General features: G+C 36.1%; 2 protein-coding genes across 5 annotated transcripts; one reads left to right on the top strand and one right to left on the bottom strand.

The window, feature by feature from the left end:
• Window positions 1-2,449: 2,449 nt before the first annotated feature.
• LOC108319289 (carbon catabolite repressor protein 4 homolog 6) lies at window positions 2,450-20,370 on the bottom strand. Of its 4 annotated transcripts, XM_052880135.1 has the most exons (16): window positions 20,155-20,368; window positions 19,682-20,066; window positions 18,943-19,109; window positions 18,428-18,529; window positions 12,449-12,501; window positions 11,817-11,898; window positions 11,654-11,685; window positions 10,287-10,368; window positions 10,077-10,169; window positions 9,956-9,988; window positions 9,796-9,884; window positions 8,991-9,700; window positions 8,584-8,765; window positions 8,365-8,450; window positions 8,018-8,102; window positions 2,450-2,823 (listed from the first exon to the last, which is right to left on the bottom strand). In XM_052880135.1, exons 1-16 carry the CDS (start codon window positions 20,263-20,265, stop codon window positions 2,743-2,745), a joined length of 2,373 nt encoding a protein of 790 aa, XP_052736095.1. In that variant the 5' UTR covers window positions 20,266-20,368; the 3' UTR covers window positions 2,450-2,742. The 4 variants fall into 4 exon arrangements, with proteins under 4 accessions (XP_052736095.1, XP_052736093.1, XP_017405852.1 ...); XM_052880133.1 differs by having other exon boundaries at window positions 8,584-9,700; window positions 20,155-20,367; XM_017550363.2 differs by having other exon boundaries at window positions 8,584-9,700; window positions 18,428-18,493; window positions 20,155-20,366.
• LOC128197725 (uncharacterized) lies at window positions 14,355-15,928 on the top strand. Its single transcript, XM_052880136.1, has 2 exons — window positions 14,355-15,060; window positions 15,297-15,928. Exons 1-2 carry the CDS (start codon window positions 14,436-14,438, stop codon window positions 15,332-15,334), a joined length of 663 nt encoding a protein of 220 aa, XP_052736096.1. The 5' UTR covers window positions 14,355-14,435; the 3' UTR covers window positions 15,335-15,928.
• Window positions 20,371-24,666: the final 4,296 nt, after the last annotated feature.

Here is a 24,666-nt window from a genome sequence, read left to right as displayed (position 1 = left end):
TTCCTCTACAAATCAGTCTTTTCACCTGCCAACTTTTTCAAAATAGGTCTACTGCCTCGATTCTGTGCAGAACTGAGACAGTATGTCCTGCCAAAAGCTGACAACCTCTGTATTTGAACGTTTCAAATCCATTTTGTTAACCTTTACTACCTCGGTTCCATTTGAACCGATGTCAAAAGGCCTTTATGCCTCGGTTTAACTGCGAACCGATGCCTATAGTTTGATATATCTTTAAAAAAATTTATTTACAATTTTATTTTGAATTTTTTCTGAAAGGTTTACACCTCGATTGTCTTTAGAACCGAGACAGTAGAGTCTTATTACCTCAGTTATCTACTTAACCGAGTTAATAGCTTCTTCGATTTTTAAAATTCAAACCTTTCATTCTCCCCTTTCATTCTCCTCTTCCACAAGCTTCTCACCACCACCATCCTCAACTCACACCAGTCAAACTCAACCTTAGACTCACCTGCGAATTGCTGCTTCTCATCTCGCGCGACTAGCTTGCAGATATGCCACTGTTGCCTCCACCACTGGTCGTCGTTGCTGCCTTCACCACTAGTCTCGCCGCTGCCTCCACCACTGCCCGTTGTCGCTACCTCCACCATTGGTCGTCGTCGCTACGTCCACCACTGGCCACCATGATAAAAAATTTTAACCTATTGTTCCAAGTTGATGCCTTGTCGTCATTGGTCGTTCACCGTCGCCACCGGCTGTTTGTCATCATCTTCGGTTGTTTGTCGCCTTTGGCCGTTCGTTGTCACCTTCGCCCGTTCATCGCCGCCTTTGACTGTTTGTCACGCTGTTTCGTCGCCGCCTTCATTGTTGCAGATAAAAAAGAAAAAAAGGATTTTGAAAGGCAAAAGTTTGAATTTTCTGAAAAAAAAAACATCTATCGGCTTGGTTCGAAACCAACCGAGACAAAAGACCCTCACATACTGCCTCGGTTCAGAACCGAGGCAAAAAGGCTACCCCTTTTTACCTCGCCTGTGTATATCTCGGTTCAGGAACCGCTATGTATAAACGAAAATAATGAGTGTTGTTTTTCTATACTGCATTAGTGATTGTATTTTACTTAAGTGTCACTTCAACAAATAATGAATTTGTGTCTCTAACATAATTGAAATAATATATCTAACTTTATAAGTTATTGGAGTTTGATTGTATTTTACTTAAGTGTCACTTCAACAAATAATGAATTTGCGTCTCTAACATAATTGAAATAATATATCTAACTTTATAAGTTATTGGAGTTTGTGAATGACTTCATTCTATGATGAGACATTATGGGGTTAACATAACTATTTTTAGTTTAACATTGAACTTTAGGTTTGTTTTCGCATAAGAGATTTTTCCACAAAAACATGGATAAACCCTAAAAGGTGTAAAAGTCTCATTGATATAGATATTTGTTTGTGTTTCGTATAAATTATATGATTAAATTCACATATGTGAACATTTTCTTGTAAATATTTTCAATTGAATTTTGTCTATAGGAATACTACTTCATTGTTTTTTTTTAGAATGTAACATAGTAATGACATCTTTCTTTCTTACCATAATTAGGTTTTTGTTTCTTGGATAATTCAGGAATATATCATTTGTTTTATCTTGTTTTTAGACCTATCTACAAGCATGACAATTTTATCTTGTGCTATATATTTTTGTTAATGATTATATGTAGTTTCTTGGTCAAACGATTGTGTATGTCTCATTAAATTAAATTGGCAAAATTTTATGCTTGATAGCTTAGAATATATATATATAACAATATATTTCTTTTGTTTCGTATTCTTTTATATCAATTGGTCTAATTATTACTGTTTCAATTTGATCGATCAAAGTAACATGTTATAAAAATCTGAGAAAAAGAGGTGAAAAAAAAATTAATTAAGTGAGCCAATGAATCAACCCGTTTAACCCACCAACCCGTGGTGGGTCGGGTCGAATTCGAATTTTTTTGACTCGCTAATAAATGAGCCAAGTTAGGTTGACTCACTAAGTGATCAACCCGTGGTGAGTCGGATTGGGTCGGGTTACCTGTTTTGACAGCTCTATTAATAACGCTACTAAATAAAACAAACTTATATTTTGATAAAATCTAAAAATATAGCTTCTTAATACACTCAATAATTTAAAAATTAATTAATCTATGATTTTAGTACATTACAATAAATAGTTATTCATGTTTTAGTATGAAAATTGTTCAAGTTTATTTGCTAAAATTGTAAGAGACAGTCTAAATTCTTCCCTAATTATAGGAATCATAAATCAAAGCCTCAATCTTTTCTCAGGATATCCCAATAGTGGAGGAAACTGTAGAATAGCATTCAACAATTCCATGGGTAGCATTATCCTGGACAATTTGACAACTCCAAATTTGAGAAAATACCAGATTCAATCCATCTTAAGCAGTTAATTAACAGCTCAAAAACAAAAGACATCTGAATATCATGCGCTAAATGTATTTATTAAATGTACAGGAATGACTTGAGGATCGATATGAGTTCATAATTTACAAATAAACATTTGCAGAAGAACCTTTATGTATCCTACAGGTTACAAGAGGGGACAAATTAGGGCAGGGGATTTGGATCCTCACGAGTGAGTGTCAGAAAATTGTAGATAATCCACCACTGATTTGAATTAAAAGAGCCTCGTAAGGTCGATATATCACCACTTTTCATATCCGAATATCTAACACAATCCTATAAGTCCACTGGTTATTGAATGAACTGCTATTTAAACCTCGGTGGAGATGTCGGTACCATCTTTCATGAAAGCCAGCTCGGTCACCAATGCAATATGATCACTGCCCCATTTCTGTACGATTGAGAGGCAAAGAAAAGCTTAAAATAAATAACAAACTACGCATTTCAAGTAACAGTTTGCAAAATCAAGGGAGTGACAAGGGAAATTATACATGAAAGGAATCTAGTTCAGTTGTCAACACATACGGCTATATCATGGAAACCTAAATTAAAACACCATGTGGTCTTTAAGCCCTTGTTCACTTGAATAAATTTGGGAGAGAGTAATTGAATGAATTTGAAGGTAATTTTTTATTGTTTATTTGAGTGGATTTTGGAGGTAATTGAGAGTGGATTTTGAAGTAAATTTTTTTAATCTGTCACATCAATCAAATTCTACACTAATTCTCACAAACTTTACTTCAAAATCCACTCTCACTTACCTCAAAAATCTACTCAAATAAACAACAAAAAATTTACCTTCAAATCCTCTCAAATGCGTTCAATCACTCTCCCTCAAATTCATTCAAGTGAATAGGGGCTAAAAGTTCAAAGCATGTCGCATTGGCGCTGGAAGTAAGAAAATTCAAAATAAATTCCTGGGATGTCATATAAGTTTCTGAAATTATAACTTGCTGAAAATTGGGAAGTTGGGCCTTAAACATACGTTAATATGATGACTTAACTACTTTCTAAATTTTGGAACAGAGTGAATGGCAGACTGCAACTTTAGGGTTTTTTCAAAACTTTCTTATTTTGAGGACTAATATGATACCACCCACTGTACATCGAACTTCTATTACTGAAAGAATCCACCTCCTAGGTTACAACCTTATGAACAAAAAGCTCTTATTTGACATGTGGGTAATGTTGTCAAAATCGTGAGTAAACTCACACGGCCCTACAAGTACGAAGAACACCACGAGCTGAGGTAGACACTGGATTGCAGGAGGAACAGATAGCAGCGAGATCTCAATGAACGGATCATGGGCCGTGTCTATCCTTCCGACCTTGTAAGGCTTATAGGTTTGACATCCCATTGTTGGCTAAAAAATGAGTCGACCTAAATAGAAAGGCCCAACACTTATGACAGCAAGAGCATACACACCACTTGACATTGAGCACATAGCTGTTGTTGATGTCGTCGCTTTCTGTTTAACGTCATCACTGCCATCATCAAGAACAATCAGAGCACTCATGCTGAACTTCACCAAAGTCAACATTGCAACACTCATGAGTCACGACCAGCATTGTTGGTGTTGCCTTCGCAGTCATTAGGGCTCACTTTAATTTTGTTATCCTTCTTTGGTGTTCTACTTGCTTCTATTTTTGCTGGCGTGTTTAGTTTTATTTAGAATTTGAAGGAAAAAATGGCATCAGGTGGTTCAAGTGACGCTCCTAGAAGAAGAAATGGAATTGGAACCAAGATTGTTCCTGCCTACACTCATTGTGTTTCAATTAATGGGAAAACAAGAAATGTGAAATGTAAATATTGTGAAAAAGAATTAATAGGTGGGATTGATCGATTGAAGTTTCAATTGATGGGAAAGCAAGAAATATGAAATGCAAATATTGTGAGTAAGGACTCATCAAGTATTTTCAAGAAAAGGGACAATCAAACTCCTATAATCTATGCAATTTTCAAGAAAAGTTAAGAGGAAGGATGCATGTCAAGTAATTGCTCTATTTTTCTACAACAATGTTATTCCATTTAATGTTGCAAAGAGTGAAGAGTTCACAAGAGGATGCTTGAGTTGATTGCCAAATATCATGTCAGATTTAAGCTACGTTCATACCATGAAATTAGGAAAAATATTTGAAGCAACGGGTTAAGACCAATCTAATCTTTGAAGAACATAGCTGTTTTGTAGAAAGATGGGTGCACAATAATGACAAATGGATGGACTGATAGCAGAAGGACCACACTTAATTTTCTGGTAAATAGTCCAAAGGGGACTGTCTTCTAGAAGTTTATTGATGCTTCTGAGATATAGAAGACAGGTGAAAAAAATTTCAGGATGATGGATGATGTTGAGGAGATCGGGGAAGAGAATGTCATCCAAATTGCAATTGATAATGCAGCAAATTACAAGGCAGCTAGAGACTTGTTAATGCAAAAGAGATAAAAGTTATATTGGACACCTTGTCCATCTCACTGTAATGATTTGATGTAGGATGATTTTGAGAAGAAATACCACTCCATCATGAAAAGTTAGTGAACGGTAAGAAAATCACAAGCTACATCTATCAAGAACTAATCTTGTTTCCTTGTTGCACATATTTACTAAAGGGACAGATTTTATAAGACCACCATTTCCACTTCTTATGACTGGGATGCTCGAATGAAAATAAAGGATCACTTATTAGGATATTCACATCCAAGGAGTGGCAATCCAGTAAATTTGTAAAGACTAGAGATGAAGGACTTGTACAAAATTTGATATTAAACAAGGGACTTTGGAAAAATATTTTGAATTGCAGGAGGGGTGTTCTTCCCCTAATTAAGGTGTTTTGTATGGTGGATTTCAGATGAGAAATCAACCATGTTAGCATAAAGCTGAAGAAAAGAAGTTTTGATAATGTCTCAAAGTCAAGTCTCAAGTGCTCTTGTTGCAAGAAGATCTTCATGAAGACTTGTTTTATATTAAAACTTTTGTAATTTAGTAGATTTATGTATAGGATGTGGTTTATCTTTGATTATTTGTATTGTTTGCCTTAGGTTGCGTTAAAAAACGTTTTGAATCAGAAAACCTTATTTTATACTAATGATAAACGAGTAATCGATTATGACTTGTCATAACCGATTATCACGAGCAATTATGAGAATTTTTTACCGTTGTACATTCATTAAATGCATAATCGATTACCATAAGTGGATAATTGATTATCACACGTTAAATAACTGACAACGGATTTTTGGAGGTATCCTTGAGTGAGATCTCTATAAATTGGATTGAGACTCTCTACGAAATACGTTATTTTGAACATCATATCTGTTTAGCTGTGTGCTTTGATAAGTGTATTCTACGGTTTGTATAACCCTTGTGTTGTGGCTTTGAGAACTTGGTGTTGGCATAGAGCGAGAACTTTCACAAAAGGTGTGATTGAGTGTTGTTGTTGTTGCTGAGTTGAAAGCCTGTCATCCTTTGTGAAGATTGTATTCATCTTTTGTGAAGATTTAAATGAGGTGTTTATTCTTCGTGAAGCATTCGGAGGAGGTGTTCATCCCTTGTGGGTTTCAGGGAAACTGAGTTTCATCTCGAGGTAACAAAAGAGGTGTTCCAACCTTAAACTGCTTTATTTTCTTAGTGATAGTAAAGTTTGTTGGTTTGTGATAGTGAAGCGTTAATTCTCGGTTGAGATTAATAACTAGACGTAGGATCTGTATGATCCAAACCAGTATAAAAATCACCTGTGCAATTTTCTCTCTTCCTTACTCTTTAATTTGTTTAATTTGGTATTAAAGAATTGAATTTATACAAGAAAATTATTAAAGGTATCACTTGCGATAAGAAACCAATTCACCCCCTTCTTGGTTTGTTGTATACGTTAACCATTTTGTTGCACCGCTCTGACAAACCATGGGGTTTATTTATGAAGAGACAAGATTTATTTAAAGCAGCAGGTTGAAAAAACCAATCTAATCTTTGATCATCTATATCTGATCTCCAGTCAGCATCACAATAGGCTTTTAAGCTTAAAGAGCAGTTAAGTGATGCAGGTTGAAAATGCAAACCGTGAAATAATGGTCCAGTTAGACTCAAGAGGTTTAGTCATGAATTGACACACTTTGTTCACTCCATAACTAATCTCTTGTCTAGTAAGAGTGGCATACTGAAGAGCACCCACAATTAAACGATATAATGTAGTGTCAGAGAACAAATCAGCTCCATGTTTATCTAATTTGAAATTAGTAACCATAGGGGAAGAAATAGAATGAGCTTATGTCATGCGTCTCATGAAGCAAATCTCGGATGTGCTTGGTTTGAGTTATTAGAACAGACTTGTCAGGTAAGTATTTAACTTCAAGACCAAGAAAGTTTCAAGTTGTCCCAGTTGTTTCAAAGAGAAAATAGCATTAACTTTGGACATAATGTCTTAAAGCAGTTCAGCAGAGCTACCTGCTATTATAATATCATCCACATAAACCAAAAATAAACAACCTGCAAATGTTTTATGTAAGCAAATCGAGTGGAATCACAAGTTTTACTGGAAAATCCAATCTGGTGAAGAATAGTTTGCAAGCTGCGAAACCACTGACAAGGTGCTTGTTTTAGCCTAGAGAGCTTTATTCAATTTACAAACAAGAGCCTTGTCACTCACTTCAAAATCAGGTGGTTGAGTCATATAAATTGTTTATTCAAGAAAGTCATTTAGAAAGGCATTGCTAACATCTAGCTAAGACAGTTTCCATCCAAAGAATACAGCAAGAAGAGTCAGAATAATAAGAATTTGAAGAACAAGCTTTAGATACCATCTTAGAAAATTAACAGATAAAAGAGAGGGAAAAACTAAACAACAGAATATTTTTTATTATCTGATTTCCCACTTGAATGTTACGTACAAGAGATATTTATAGGCATGGATTGCTTCATGGTGACAGTTGTACGATGAAAAAATAACATATACAATGAAAGAAACCTACAGTTGTACAAGTCTGACTATTTATACAAGTTGACTATAGTTGACTACAATATATACACCAACAACCACCGCTCATTCTTCTCTTCTTTTATTTTATGTTTCTTCTCTCCTGTTTTTTGTCTTTTGTTTTATTTTTCTTCTTCTTTCTTCTTTTTTTTTCTTCACTCTTTTCTTCCAGTAAGAATTTAAATTTATGAGATTGATTTTATAGTTATTTACCTGTACCACCTAGTAGGCTAGTATGATGTGTTCATTAATTTTACAATTATTTAGGTCCACACCAAGAAGAATCGTTTACAGCAAAAGACCATGATTGATGCGGTGCTTGTGATGGCTAATTCAAGATGAACAACAGGGATATTACGAAAACAAATGACTATGACATTGATGATCTTGCTTTTGACGATGAATGAACTATGGAATAGAATGAAGTAAATTCAATTTTGATGCTTCAGATGAAGACATCTTAGTTGAATTTGGAGAGATGAAGATGCCAGAGGTGGTGTTGCTGCACCTATGAATGATTTGGAGGTTCCTTCAATGGCTGACAGTGATGAAGGTCATTGAGGACATGATGAAAATAAAGATCATGCAGTATTTCAGACAAAACTAGGTTTTCTTACCTTGGTTGGGAATCCTGGAGTCCATTCCATGGCATGTTTAGCCATCGGAGCAAGAACTCTAGTTGTTTGAAGACCTTCAGATCGCCTGAGTGACAGATCAAAGGGAAAAAAAACATTCCTATTAACTCCTTTCATTTAGTTAAACAAAAGTTTACAGCAAAAATTTGGATGCATACTAAAATTCAAAGTAATAAATCAGAAATGTCAATGAAAAAAAAGTCATGCTTTTACAAGAACTTCAGTAACGACTTCAGACCAATTATTGTCACTTTGTAGTTCAAAATAAAATTAGAAGCATGGCACAGAAAATCAGTGACAGGTAAACTTGAACAGCTTATAGCACCTACCAAATGTAATCAACAGTTCCTGAGAAGCGCCTATGATAACTTGTCACAAGGGGTTCTCCGTAGGGGTCTCTGGTCCCTGAACAATCCTGCAATTATACAAGTTTACAGGTATTGTGGAAATACAGACTTTAACTATAGCTTTTAAGTATGAGATGTAAGATGTGCTAGTTTGTCAAATAAAATGTTCAAAGAAATGCGCAGGTGACTGTTTAGATATACCATTGCCTCGGTGTATGTGCTCCTAAGCTGTAAAGAGTGCTCCAAGAAGGTGCATTCTTCATTTCCTGTTGCAGTTTCTATCTCCTTAGGGGTCCACAATGCAGGATTATAAGTAGCCTCCCCTTGCCAAATAGATTTAGAAATCTGACGAGGAGACAACTTATCCTCCCCTTCATTGGCTTCTACAGGCAACAAATTGGAAGCAGAATTTAATTTCGTGTACTGATAGGACTTATCAAGATCTGATTTCATTGATGAACTGATGTCAAGAGCAACTCCTTCAGCATTATGTAAGGAAGATACAAAACTGCTGTCATCACCAATATTTTCACCAATGGTTTTATCTATCTCATCAAAGATTGTTTTCTCTTTTTCATCAAGTGGAAAGTTTTGATGTGATTTATCACCTAGATATGCAGTTGATGAGCTGTTATTTTGGTCATCAGCAATTTCCTCATGAGATGGGCTATCACCAGACTCTGTACTAGGGACTTCCAATGTATTGGAAGCTGAAGTTTGGCTGGATCGTTTGGTTGGAGAAATTACTGCATTGTCAAGATCTTTTGACTCAATATCAATCCTCACCCTTGTGAAAGATTGATGACATTCCTGAAGAGAAGTTGGGGAACAGTCAAACTCCACCAGTTTATTCTCTTCAGGGACATGTAAGTTGGATTTTTTGCTTAATTCTTCATTTGAAGTTGGGACAGCATCTGGTATATGTTCATTGCTTCCCAACCCAGATTTTTCACTGTTAACAGCTTCAGGAGCTGAAGAGGTCACAGGTGTAATGTCATGACCATCACCATTTACAGGAACATTATGGAGCCCACCATTACTATATGAAGCATCTTGTTCTTCTATGCTACCAACTTCGCGAAAGATCTTCAAATGGTCAACAGCAGTTTCCTGAGTATCTTTTCCAGGATATGAATCATTTTCCTTTCCACACTCAACATGTGCACAAGACTTAACAGACATATCCAAATCTGAGTGAGTATACTGATTATCTAAAGTGTCCAGGTCTGTCGTGTCCAATCGATAATTATTTTGTTCAGTAACTTCCTTGACACCTTCAGTGGATATAGCCTGAACTGAACCAGTAGCAGATATTTCACTGCAAAATTTCAAGACATCTAATAGGTATTTTTTGTATAAAGCAAGAAACACAATAAATATCACCATATAAATGTCTCGTATAAAAATGTCTACCCAGAATTAGGACCATAATAGGGCTTTGATGCAGGAATTGCAGAAGCTTGTCCTGATACCTTATTCCTATCTATTCCGGATAGATCTAACTGCAATAATATAAAGATGTCATTTTTTACATCAAATGTCACTCATAGGGAGAGAACTAAAGAGTATATACCTTCTGTTCCGATATAAAGTCGTATAACGGACTCTGAGACAAGATTAAAATGGTTAGTGTCAAAAGGCCGTGAAAACATTTTACTAAAAGGAAAATGATAAACCATAATAGAAAAAATAACCTTGGGTGTACAATTAAAATCCCCACAGATAACTATAGGGGCATCATTCCAGAGTTTAGAAACAGCTTTAGCCTTATCAAGTAGCACGCGAACCTGCTTGAATTAAATATAAAGGGGAAGCCAAATTACAAGAAGAATTTACAGTATCAGAGATGCATAAATGACTTCATAAAAAATGGAAAAATGTCATGTCAAGCAGGCAGTGCAAACCTGGCCAAGCTTAATTTCTCCCCTGTTAGGATTGTAAAGCACATGAATGTTACAAACCACAACTTTACTAGAGCCTGTCAAGCTACAGAGATTGACGTATATGTTATGTAATGTTATGCTGAGAATGCAAAAATATCCCATGAAAAGAAAACACTTAAAGCAATGAAACACCTCACTTATTTCAAGAAAAGCTGCAAGTATCCTACATTCCTAACGCAATCAAAGGCCAACTCAAATAATCCCACAACCTTGTAAACCATTCTAATATGGAAACAGAATAAAATACTCACGTGAACCTGATTCATAACACAATGTCTTATTTAAGCAAGACGACTGTCATATTGAACTTAATTAAAACTATATTCCATTGATTCATTTTAATTTTTGAACTTCATTGTTAAGAAGTAAAATAATTTGCTGAATGTAACAGTAACCTTCTCAATCTTTTGTAAAATTGTGTCTTCTCTATTTGTGAGACAGGTGAGATGGTGGATGAGACATATTTTTCTTAAGGGGTTAGAGTAGAGATTGTGTTTTTCCCTGTTTAAACAATCAGAAGGCAGTATTTCTTCCTACTATGCACAGCTACTCTAAATGGTTGCAGTAACCAGCCGTTCGAACTTACAGGAAACTATAAAAGATCAGAGCACTATACTATACCACCATATCAGAGCAGAGTGGCTTGAGGCTTCTGTAGGATGCCCAGTGCTCTCTGTTTTGGAGGAACAGATATGATCAGAGCCAATATTGCAACAACTCAAATGCTGCAGCCATCCTACTGAATCAAGTTTCATGTTTGCCCCCATTTCTGTGTTCTCCAAGATTTTTCAAATATTTCTTTGGTTTTTCCTTCCACCTTTAGCAACAGAAACATTATAGGGATTAAAACCCACAGCTTGCCAATATTGTGGCTGAGCCTGGCCATTTCTGACAACCACAGGTCTATGTTCCTGTTCCTACACCCCAACGAGTCTCTTTCCAAGCATGTATCAACTAAATTTTTGTTTTTTCTCTTCATTGTTTTGGGTTCCTGAATTCACAACTCCCTGTTTTTTTTAAATTCCTCTATTTTCCTTTCCGTGGTAATTATTTGTTACTTATTTAGAATGTGACTATTGATACTAACTTTGGAAATATATTAATTCAGGATAATTATTTGTTTTTTAGTATTTACATGCACATAATTCTCTGTCCTGTATCTAAAGAATATGCCTTTCAGTACAGCAACTATCCCACTATATTATTTTTGGGTTGACCACTCCACTGCCCAGATTTGATAAGCATCCATATGAAGCATAGGTACTCTTGCATTTTTCTAAACGAGGATATACACAAATCCAATTAGCCAAAAGAATGAGAGCAATTACCTGGATGGGAAAGATCCATTTCGATAAATGATCTGAAGGATGAAAATATTGGAAGGAAATCCAAGGACGTCAATTAAGGGATGAAGGGTAAGATAATTGAACATCTCAGTTTATCTCAACAGAAATTGAACGAAGCAGATGACAGTATGAGAGCATTATGTACCTCCAGTACACATAGCTGAGCGACATTGTCCCTGAGTCCCAGCTTATTAAACTCAATGAATTCTTCATATAACAAATTGAACCTGTGAAAAATCATGGTAATGAGATTATTTCATGCAAATAAAAAAATCCAAACAAATGTTATGGAAGCATCCGGACAAATCAGGCCCTCCACCCTAAAAAAATGTGGGAAAAGTAATAATGTAATAGATAACATAAAAGAATAATCACAAAATGATACAGATGAATCAATTATCAATAAAAAAACACATTTGCTCTCAGCACAATGGAAGTATAATAGTTTCTCGTCAATATACAACTTAAAGATATTACATCTTTATAAGACAGCACTCTGGCTTATACATCATAATTTTACCCATCATTTTATTGTAGAATACTACACTTTTATATTATCATTCTAAGCTAAAAATTGTATAAGCCAAATAAACAAGGGTAAAAAACACGTGCACGTAAATCAATTGCAAAAGAAACACAATTTTGCATGGCCAAAAACAACCTTAACAAAACTACAAATGCATGAACACAGTGAATAGTTAGTTACTATTGAAGGAAACAAAATTCCACTAAGATAATCAGCAAGTAGCATCCAGAGGAAAGTAAAGTTGCCAGAACCTTGATTTTTTCCAAAATATTGCACAGCCATCAACTGGATTACCTGTACGCATCTATAAGAAGAAAGAATGCTATTAGACTTTATAATGCAACAGAACTATTTATTTTTCTTTCAAAATTTAATTGAAATAATCAATCAGAACGAGGACAGCCACATAAAAAGAAAAACACTGCTAAATAGTTATCTGAAGATGGGGTCACTGCACATAACCAAATTACAACTTGCTTATATTGGAGGGAACCGGAAGAGTAGCCAATCAATCAACTAGATGATGAAGCACAAATGTAGAAATATCCTCAAGTAAAAGCATAGTAACTTTTTGGTTTAAATATGTTTAGTCCCACAAATTTGGATCACTTAATAAATTAGATGACTTAAAAGCCGACTTTTAAATTTTGGAACTAACAAATATTTATAAATTTGGATAACTACAAAATCATTTTTAAATTTGAGGGACGTAAAGTTTCAATTTAGCATTTGAGGGACTAAAAATATCACTTTAAAATTTTGGGAAATTAAAATTTAATCCAAATTTTAGAAACTACAAATATTCTAGCCAAAAAAAAATTAAAAAATGTATTTCTGTATCATAATTTTAGTAACATATATCACTGTTGAAGCGGATGTTGTTAGTCCTATCAACAACGAATATAACTTAAGTGGCCAAGGACCAAAATGAGTATTTTCTTAAATTCAAGAACTAAAAAAAATAATTTGAAGGACTAGAAAAAATTACTTAAATTTGAAGGATTAAGATCTTAATTATCTCCTTAATTAGTCAATGTTAATCACAATATTTGTACTATACAAGATGACAAAGATCCATAGTGCAAGATGGGAAGTACGTATATATGTTTTCATTTTTTTTAATGATAAACAAATCATCTAATGTCTGATATTCAGATTGTTAGAATAATTATTAAGTCTACCTATGATTAGTATAGCAGGGCCTAAAGTAGGTAGTTGTGTGTTGGGTTATCTATAATGATTGTTCCTAACAGTCTAGGACAATCTCTTCATCTTCCATCTATCTATTGTATCAGATTTTTATCTATATAAATAATCTTCCATCTATCTATTGTATCAGATTTTTATCTATATAAATAATAGAACTGAGAAGGGTCTTCCAAGCCCTTTAGAACTATTTTTCTCTGTTTTAGATCTCAAGTTGGTATCAGAGCAGGATGATACCATTATCTGCAACTGTCAACTGCAGTTTGAAGTTCTTCAACTTGGTTGTCCACCATCTCGCATCTGTCAGCTGCTGTCCACCGCCGTTCGCCGCCGTCCGCCGTCACTGTTCCGTCCGGCGACCACTGAATCTGGTTCGCCTCTTCACGCGACAGCCAACCCCACCGGTGGGTTCGCCTGATTCTCCTCCACGCTCCGCCACGCGCAGCCTCTTTGTGCGCTGCGAACAGGCGCGTGTTGTCCACGCGCCGCCCTCTGCTCACCGGAAAGTCACCGCGCCACCTCCATAGCTGTCGCCCTCTTCTCCTCTGTCCGTTCTGACCCTCAAAATCCTTCTTTGGTGTGTCCAGAAGCTCCCCTTTAAGAAAACCCTAAGAAACCCTCTAGGGTTTTCTAGTTCTTCACGATTTTTCTGGTTCCTTCTCCTGTTTTTATCAAAGAATGGCGTCTGGAAGTGCTCTTTCTTTCTCTGGAAGTCCCTCAATCACTTCCGAAAAGCTAAACGGAAAGAATTATCTATGTTGGTCTGCTGCTATGGAAATGTGGTTCCTTGGTCAAGGACATTATGACCACCTTGAGCAGGATGGGAGCCAAGTACCTTCTGACAAAGCTGAACAATGGAAACAAACTGATTTCCAATTGTGTGCCCTATTGTGGCAATCTGTGGAACCCCGGCTTTTGATATCTCTTAGAGCCTTCAAGACATGTCACACTTTTCGAAAGAAAGCTCAAAGCATTTATGCTAATGATATTCAACGTCTCTATGATACTGCAAACAAGCTCGCCTGTCTCAAAATGACAAACCATGATATGGTCTCCTTCATGACTGAAGCCCAAGCAACTGTGGAAGAATTGAGAATGTTCTTGGAAGTGGAATCTTCGGAAGATATCAAAAAGAAGCTTGACAAGTATTATATGGTGATGATCCTCCGTGCTTTGCATCCAGATTTGAATCACATCAGAGATCAACTTCTGACAAGTCATGAGGTCCCTTCCTTGGAAGCCTTGACCACACGTCTTCTTCGTGTTCCTGTGTCTCAGTCTCAGGAAGCTCATGAAACAATGGAACCATCTGTCATGGTGGCCACGCGAGGAAGAGGAGGACGTGGCACTAGAGGAGGAGGACGTGGAGGTCGAGGACGTCCACAGTGCTCTTACTGTAAGAGGGAGGGTCACACCCAAGAAAACTGCTACTCCTTGCATGGCTTTCATTCAAAAACCGCCAATATCTCTAAGGCTGAAACTTCCACTTCCGACTCCAAGTTCACTGAGGAAGAGTATCAAGAGTATCTGCAATTAAAGTCTAACAGTTTGGCGCAATCATCTCAGTCCCCAAGTACGTCCACAGCTTGCATTTCTCAATCCATGGAAGGTCTAAATTCATGGGTAATTGACTCGGGTGCTTCTGATCACATTTCTGGTAATACCTCATTGTTCTCAACCCTTTCCCTCCAAGAAAAACCCCATTTCATTACCCTTGCAAATGGCTCTAAAACTTGTTCAAAGGGAGTCGGTCAAGTCTCACAGTCTCCCTCTCTAACTCTGAAATCTGTTCTTTTTGTCCCTAACTGTCCATTCAATTTAATTTCCCTAAGTCAGTTAACCAAAATGTTACCTTGTTCAATAACTTTCGATTCAAAATCTTTTGTTATACAGGAGCGTGGCTCGGGGAGACAGATTGGAGAAGGATATGAAGCTGGAGGTTTATACCATTTTGGATCTCGTCCACGGGTATCTTGTGTTGCAGCTCTTCCCCCTAAAGTGTTACATGATCGGTTTGGCCATCCTCACTTGTCAAAGTTAAAAAAGATGTGTCCTGAACTTAGTGGTCTTCAGACTTTAGAATGTGAATCCTGTCAACTAGGAAAACATGTTAGATCTGTCTTTCCTAAAAGGTCTATTTTCACATCTTTTTTGAATAAAATCAAGAACCAATTTGGTCACGTAATTAAAGTCTTAAGAAGTGATAATGCTAAAGAGTATTTCTCATCAACTTTTTCTTCACTTCTTAGCTCCCATGGTATTTTGCATCAGTCCACTTGTCCTCATACACCCCAGCAAAATGGTATAGCCGAAAGAAAAAATAGACACTTGGTTGAAACGGCTCGTACCCTTTTGCTTGGTGCTAATATTCCTGTTCATCACTGGGGGGATGCCATCTTAACTGCATGTTTTCTTATTAATAGGATGCCCTCCTCCTCTCTCAATAATAAAGTCCCTTTCTCCATTCTCTTTCCCAATGATCCTCTCTTTCACACCTCTCCTCAAGTCTTTGGTTGTGTTTGTTTTGTTCACGACATGTCTCCGGGGCTCGACAAGCTCTCTGCTCGTGCGATCAAATGTGTCTTTTTGGGCTATTCTCGGCTTCAAAAAGGGTACCGGTGTTACTCTCCTAAAACCAAAAAGTACTACATGTCTGCCAATGTTACCTTCTTTGAACAGACACCTTTCTTCTCCCCTCTATTCAAGATGTTCATATCCTCCACCAGGTCCTTCTTCTTCCAGTGGTTGAGTCTAATATCTCCAATGCCTCAGTCAATCCAAGTCATGCCCAAGGTCCTCCCAAACCTTCCTCTCCACATACTGATATCCTTCGACACAATACCCCAGTGAGTAATCCTCTTCCAGAAAATGATGGATCTCCTCCTTCAGATTCTTCTCCATCACCATCTCCTGTCACGCCTCCTGGTGAAGATGATTCTGGTTGGCTCATTACTCTCAGAAAAAGTACTCGTTCCACTCGAAACCCTCATCCCATTTATAATTTTCTTAGTTATCACATAGTGTCGCCCTCCTTTTATTCCCTTTTATCCTCAGTATCTCCTGTGGTTATTCCTAAAAATGTGAAAGAAGCACTTGATCATCCTGGATGGCGACAAGCCATGATTGAAGAAATGCATGCTCTTGACCACAGTCATACTTGGGAGCTTGTGCCACTTCCCCCGGGCAAAAAGGCTGTTGGTTGTCGATGGGTATATGCAATTAAAGTCGGCCCTAATGGTGAGATTGATAGGCTCAAAGCCCGGCTGGTTGCAAAAGGGTACACTCAGGTTTATGGTCTTGATTATTGTGACACATTTTCTCCCGTGACAAAGATGACTACCATTCGATTGTTCTTTGCAATGGCAGTCATTCGTCATTGGCCACTTCATCAGTTGGATATCAAAAATGCCTTTCTCCATGGCGATCTTGAGGAAGAAGTTTATATGGAGCAACCTCCAGGGTTTGTTGCTCAGGGGGAGTCTGGTATGGTTTGTAAATTGAACCGACCTTTATATGGGCTCAAGCAATCACCACGTGCTTGGTTGGGAAAGTTTAGCTCCATTGTTCAAAAATTTGGGCTAAAACGCAGTGAAGCAGATCATTCAGTCTTTTATTATCATTCGTCTCCCGGGAAATGTGTTTACTTGATAGTATATGTTGATGATATAGTTATTACAGGAAATGATACTGCTGGAATATCTCAATTGAAAGAGTACTTGTGTAGACATTTCCAAACCAAGGATCTTGGGAGCCTCAAATACTTCCTAGGCATTGAAGTAGCTCAGTCAAAAGATGGAGTTGTAATCTCCCAAAGGAAGTATGCTCTGGATATTTTGCAAGAAACAGGCATGATTGATTGTAGACCGGTTGATAACTCTATGGATCCAAATCAAAAATTAACAGAAAAAGGTGAATTATTCTCCGACCCGGAGAGATATAGGAGGCTAGTTGGAAAACTAATCTATCTCACTATTACAAGGTCGGATCTATCTTTTGCAGTTGGAGTGGTTAGTCAGTTTATGCAAGCTCCATGTGTTGGCCATTGGAATGCTATCATTCGCATTCTAAGGTATGTGAAAAAGGCTCCTGGGCAAGGGCTGTTATATGAAGAAAAAGGAAGCCTTCAGGTATCAGGATATTGTGATGCTGATTGGGCAGGTTCTCCTATTGATAGACGATCTACTACTGGATATTGTGTTTTCCTTGGAGGAAACATTATCTCATGGAAAAGTAAGAAACAAAATGTAGTGGCTCGATCAACAGCTGAGGCTAAATATAGGGCAATGGCTTCATTAACATGTGAACTTATATGGGTGAAGCAGTTCCTTCAAGAGCTTAACTTCTGTGACATCCAAAGTATGAAGATGTATTGTGATAACCAAGCTGCTCTTCACATTGCATCAAATCCAGTGTTTCACGAGAGAACCAAACATATAGAAATTGATTGTCATTTTGTTCGGGAAAAATTATTGTCAAAAGAAATATGTACTGAATTTGTGGGATCAAATGACCAACTCGCAGATATGTTGACTAAGTCGTTAAGGGGACCTCGGATTGAGTTTATTTGTTCCAAGCTTGGTACATACAATTTGTATGCTCCAGCTTGAGGGGGAGTGTTAGAATAATTATTAAGTCTACCTATGATTAGTATAGCAGGGCCTAAAGTAGGTAGTTGTGTGTTGGGTTATCTATAATGATTGTTCCTAGCAGTCTAGGACAATCTCTTCATCTTCCATCTATCTATTGTATCAGATTTTTATCTATATAAATAATAGAACTGAGAAGGGTCTTCCAAGCCCTTTAGAACTATTTTTCTCTGATTTAGATCTCAAGTCAGATCATTGAATAAAAACAAAAACACAGTCATTAAAATAATCTTCTATATAAGTTCAACCTAGAAACAGCCTGAAACAAACCAATGCATATCAAAAAATGCACGAGCAGCATTGAACAGAAAAGTTCAGAATAGGGGAGCTCATGTCATGTAACCTTAAGGCAAATTGCACTTCTAAGTTCCAACCCACCTTCCAGATGCCACTGTATCCCTTAGGCTGCAACTCCTCAGCCAACTCATGAAATCGATCAACCTCCTGGATGTTATAACAAAAAATAAAAAGGGAATAGTTCTATACACAGTCAGTTTTTCCAAGTGATAGGCCAAACACGCACAACACAGTTAAAAATTAACATTACACCACTGCGAAAGTGGTCAAAGAAAAAATTTAAAATTCCAACGATACAACTCTTACAAGCTCAGATGTTAAATGAAACTGAAAAATCTTGTTTGGCAACAAATGGCAATTACTTTTCTGAAAATGGGGTAAAATAAAAAGTCCAAGTTCGGTTTTTAACAATCCGAAGTGAAAAATTGCTCTTGTCATATGTCTTATCTTAAAATGTGATTGCCAAGTACAAAATCCGTGTTTTATATCATGATTATCCCACAAGCCAAAATATAAAACATAATATGATCAAAAATATGTTAAAAAATAACATTAAGCGAGGAGTAAACATTGGGGTATGTAACATAAGCACAAACCTGTAAACACAAGATATCAGCTGACCACAGCCCCAACTCAAAAAGTATGCTTCTCTTTCTCCACTGCCAGTCCAAGATGTATGGAGGTATGTGAAAATAAAGTTTGTTCCGGTGGTCCAAAGCAAGGTAGTCAGCCAATATATTATAGGAAAGAACTTTAAACCGCTCTGACCAAAGGTAAAAAAAAATAGGATAAGCTAGATTAGTCTGATGACAGATAAAGCAATCAATTATGAGTAACAAGAGGTGAAATGAGTATCTTCCTCTCAGTTGCCAATCCAAATTATCAAATGTTAGCATTTTCCAGCATGGACAATCAGTTCTTATGTCACGCTCACCTTAAGCAAAAAAATTTATATTCTCAACATAACAATTCTTCTTGCCAACAAAAAGCCCTCCTCTTTGAATCAAACTTGTCAAACTTGCATGCGAAGCAAGCCATTTATCAAACTACTTGTCTAAATATTGTTCTTTGATGGCTTTTGATTTCTCGAATAAATAAAAATCAGTACTCAAAAATCAAAACCAAAAGCTAGTGATTGCTTTGATCAACGATAACTCCTAGCTAACACTCAACATAACGTTTTCATAATCTGACACGTTAAACAACGCATTGCAGAAACGCCAGTGATAAAAATATTATCACTCAGTATCATACCAAAAATTGACTTCTTCGGTTCTTCTTAAACCCTAAAGTAGAAATCTAAGTCACAATCGCGCAGCACAAGAGTGAGGTTACCACAATGAGGAGGAGGCGGCGTCAGGGAAGGCTCCCAGTCCCGATAATCCGGGGGCCGCTGCCGGAGATGCGTCTGCGGACGAAACGTCGGCCGGTGCTCAGGTGGAGGATGTAGCCGGTACTGCGGGAAATGTGGCGGAAAGGGCGGGGAATACGGTCGATTATGGAACTGAGGCCGCTCATGGTGAAGCGGCGGCGGATGAGGCCTCGGATTATACGGGGGATTCTGATTATGCACCGTTTGGTTCGCGAAGCTTCCACTCTCACCTCGCCGGAGACCTAAATTGACGTCGCGGACAGACCTTAAGTGCGCATCGCCGGAGACGAAGTGACCTCTGCCGCCGGAGTACGGTCGGCTAGAGAAGCCCCTACCGCGCCCTCGATGCTGCGAAAATATACGAGTGAGAATTAAGATGTTGAGTGCATGAATGTGTTGTTACAGTGATAAGAATGTGTGTGAAGAGATAGAGTACGGATGGGAGTGAAGACATCGAGGCGGCGGTGGCTGCTGCTGTATTTGCGGCAGTGGCGGTAGCGGTGTCAGTGGCGGAGAGGAAATGGAGGGAGGGAGGAGTGCGTCGCATTGCAGGAGAAGCACAAAGCAGGGATGGGAATTTTATTTCAGTTTTCCAATTATTTTACACAGAGATGTCACACTTTACACTACACAGTCATGTCCAAAAGATGGTTCATGGCAGAAAACCTCTTAAAATTTGGTTTTTTGATAATTGATCATGTTCCTCTCTTTTTTTTTCTCAAAGCAATGGACATTTTAAAAAATAAATTATTGAATAGATAAATAAATTGAGGCTTTATTAAATTGTAAATCCATGATCATTTTACGTGTTTTTAATTGAATATTTATTAAATTTCTTTTTTCTATTAATTTTTTTATTTTTTAAGTATTAAAAAAATTTATACTTTTTAATTAAATTTTAATTGTTTAACTTCTATGTAAGTGAAAAGCTTTTGTTTTGTTTTGGTTCATCTTATTTAATAATAAAAGTTACCTTAACTACAAAATTGATGGAGATAATAAAGGATGGGACAAAATAAAAAGTATAAAACATTTTAATATTTCAAAAAGAAATAATAGGAATCAATCGAAAATGTCCAAATTTATCAAAAATTTAAACTTTAATTAAGTCACAAATTAATATCCAATACATTAATTTAGAACAAGAAAATTGATTAAGTTATTTATATTTATTTACATAATTTGTATAATTAATAAAGAAATTATTCATATAAATATATACAACTTTTTTTAATTTTACTTTATCAATAACTATTTAAATAATTACTCATAAAAACATTACCACTGCAATAAACAAATTATCTATAACAAAATTATAGAAAGTTATTTATTTTTACAATTATTTTTTGTTAAAATTAATTTAATAATAGATTTTATTTTAATAGTTAGTACTAACACAAGTGTGTTCACTTTTTTATCATAATAAAATTATTATTATAATTATAAAAGTATATATAAATAGTTTTATAGTTTTTATAGATGGCTTTTTTATTTATTTTGCATGTAATTTTTTATTATAGATAGTTATTTAATTTAAAAATAACTACGTAAAATGTAAAATTAATAATGTAATAGTTTTAATTTAAAAACAATTAATTAAAAAGATAAAGAAAGAATATTCATTATATAATAATGATATAGATAGTAATAATTTTTTACTATAATAAAAAAAATTACATATGTAACATTGGAAGAAGATAGAATATTTCTACTATTTTAGATTATTACAAGTGAAGTATTAATAAAAAATTGGTTTCATGGATATAAGAAATATACACAATCATACCAAACAAGACTATTAAAGGATACCATGTAACACTTCGATTTCATTACAAAACTAATAAAACTATTAGGATGTCACGTGTAACAACATTATTTGATTAAGATAAATACAATTATAATATCACTATAGTGAAATATTTAAAAATCTCATTACGTCGTTAAAAAATTAATTAATACTCAAAAATAATAAATAATTTTAATATAACTCAAAATATCATATTAAAATTCTTCAACATAATTTATTTAAAAGAAATAAAGTTTGAAAAATTCGAAAATAATTCATCACTCGTCTCTCGATTTACATCACATAAATATTATCGGCAATATCTTCTGTAATTTCATTTGCTTCCATATAAATATGATTATCACAGGTGAAGACCATCACCATAAATGTAACGGTGAGTTAACTACATCAACATCAAAAAAACACATACAATAATACAATTATCATAATACAGTTATCCAATGATATATAAGCTCGTAACATCAATCCATTTCACAACAAAAAACACATTGTTAATCCAAACTCTTATCCAGATAAATCATGTCACTACCACCAATCACTATTATTATATGTCGTCTTTCGTACTCTAGCACACACGATTAGTTCACCAAAATCGGGCATACGCACCAATGTAGGACTTTCTCGTTCACCAACGTAGTTCACCAAAACAAGGCCATGCACCAACACATGACTTTGCTTGTTCACCTAACCAAAGCAAGGACTTTCTCGCATCACGACTAAATAGTACATAAGACGACAAACAATCCACTGTCTCAAACACAGTTAACACAATAGCATGGTTTATTAGACAATAGTAAAGAAAAATAATTTAATCAACACTCCAAACAACTTGGCACATACACACAACAACTTGGCAATCACATCACACAACTCAGAAAGTAATTTAAAAAGTTCGGCCTTACTTAGACCAACTCGATAAAGTGCTCAAAGAACTCGGCCAACACCATGGACAACTTGGTCAGGTGTTAAAACCCCCAAGTTGACCTAAACCGCACTAAAAAATAATTTACAGAACCCCAAAACTAAGGTCCCTAAACAGCACGGCCATACAGCTCGACAAAAACACAAATAATTCAAACAATACCTCAAACAACTCAGCCAACCTCACCAAAAGGTCGCCCAGCATAAAAAACCCCTAAAACGACCTTAAGAATGTCCAAATCCGAGCTCCAGAACCTCAAGACCAAGGTCTAAAACATCCTAGACTTAGATAGCCCGACTGTAACACCCCGATTTTTTATTTTTTTGCTTGTTACGGTTACGAATAAAAATTTAAAAATTATAAATACATAACATCATTATAATAATCCATATTCAACCAATCTTTACAATTAACCAAAACTAAACCATAATTCCAATTGATTACAAGATAGAATTCCCAATAAAATAATTTATTTAAAATAACCCGTAAATTCCCCAACTCTCTCTCAATTTGCTTGTCATGTTGTAACGCAATTGAATTATCTGCACAATCATCTGCTCCCGTAATAAACGATCATCGCAGGTGAAAACCATAACCATAAACATAGGGGTGAGTTAACTGAGAATCAATCATAAATGAATAACATAACACACACGTTAAACATTCATCACATTAATAAAACAACAACAACACATCTACAATTTCAACATGGTCATCCAATCATCGTCACCAATCAGCGATCTATCCCCTCGTACCCTACCATACTTCTTGTCCATCAAAACCAACTAGTTCGAGTCATCCGCCCATTCCTCATCAAACCTATCCTCTTCCCGCATCCACGGCCAAAGAGAATCTCTTTCCCGCATCCACGGCCGAAAGAGATCATCAACTCGAACTCACCATCTTCCCGCATCCACGGCCGAAGAGAATCTCTTTCCCGCATCCACGGGCAAAAGAGTCATCTTGAATTTCTAGGTACGGGAAAACAACCCTACAACCACATGTCTTTATTCATACCCAAACAATCACATGGGAGTCCCTTTATCATTTTCAAGAACATACTCATCATAAATTATCATAAAACTTTCCCTCCGGTGTTATCTTTGAAGCCTTAATCAAACAATTTATCACAATTCCATAAATCAATGAAAATATAAATAGTAAACCATATTTATTGTACCCCTTTTTCAAAACTACTTCTACCAAATAAATAATTCTAAGCTATTAATATGCAATGCTCGAGACCATTACCCATGAGATTCTCCCGCAACATTAAATAATCACCCAAGTGTTCTATGCTTTCCCCACTTTCCAATACTTTCTGCTAAGGGACAAGTAAATATCAAGATCACAAGCCGGTACAGGTGACCCCACTATTTTCTTAAAAATAGTTAACTAAAGATATAGTCACTACTCCTACACCCAAAGGTCAAAACCTTAATACAAGATAATAAAGGCTAATATGAATGACATTATTATTAACGTAAGAGTACATAAACGTAAGGCAACATACACCAAAACCAAAACCGCCAACCTTTTTCACTACAACCTAAAAGGATTCAACCCAAACATGATGCATTAGTCCCATGCTTCAGGGATCAGCTTTGTTTTAAGGCCGAAATCCCTACAATCCAAAGCCCCATTACCCGTACTCAATCTTAAGGGTTTAGCGTTTCCACATGTAGTCTAACACCTTAGCCAAAGCAGATTCAGGAAGCCAAATGCACTTATGCAAACATGTTAATATCACCATCATTCTAAGAATAGTAAACAAAGAAATATAATGCATTAAGACTACACCCATACAATAGAAATAAATCCAGTTAACTCCCCTACCTCAAGGAATCCAAGCTTTCCTCTTTGTCTTACATTGTAGCTCCAAACTCTCCCTCTTCAAGCTTTCCCTTCCTCTCTAATGGCTTCTCGCGGTGCACCCACAACTTCCTCGCCGTTCTCTCTTATCTGCTGCTCTCTTTTTGTTATATCTATATAACTGCCCTTCTCCTCTACACTAAAATCCTAAAATATCTAATCTCCAAAATAACCAACATTCCTCCCTTTTCGGTCCTCTCTTCTTTTTTAAAGTTCATTCCAGAAACCTAATATTATGTTTTATTTTCACAGGTTGTTCTTTACCCAAAGTACGTGTGCCCCAAACTTATAAAAAAACACTGCACTAAGTATTTTCCTTCTTTCTTTTTTTAAACCCTGTCATGTGC

This window comes from Vigna angularis, chromosome 7, assembly GCF_016808095.1.
Source record: "Vigna angularis cultivar LongXiaoDou No.4 chromosome 7, ASM1680809v1, whole genome shotgun sequence".
Lineage (NCBI taxonomy): Eukaryota > Viridiplantae > Streptophyta > Magnoliopsida > Fabales > Fabaceae > Vigna > Vigna angularis.
This window is presented reverse-complemented; position numbering and strand designations above follow the sequence as displayed.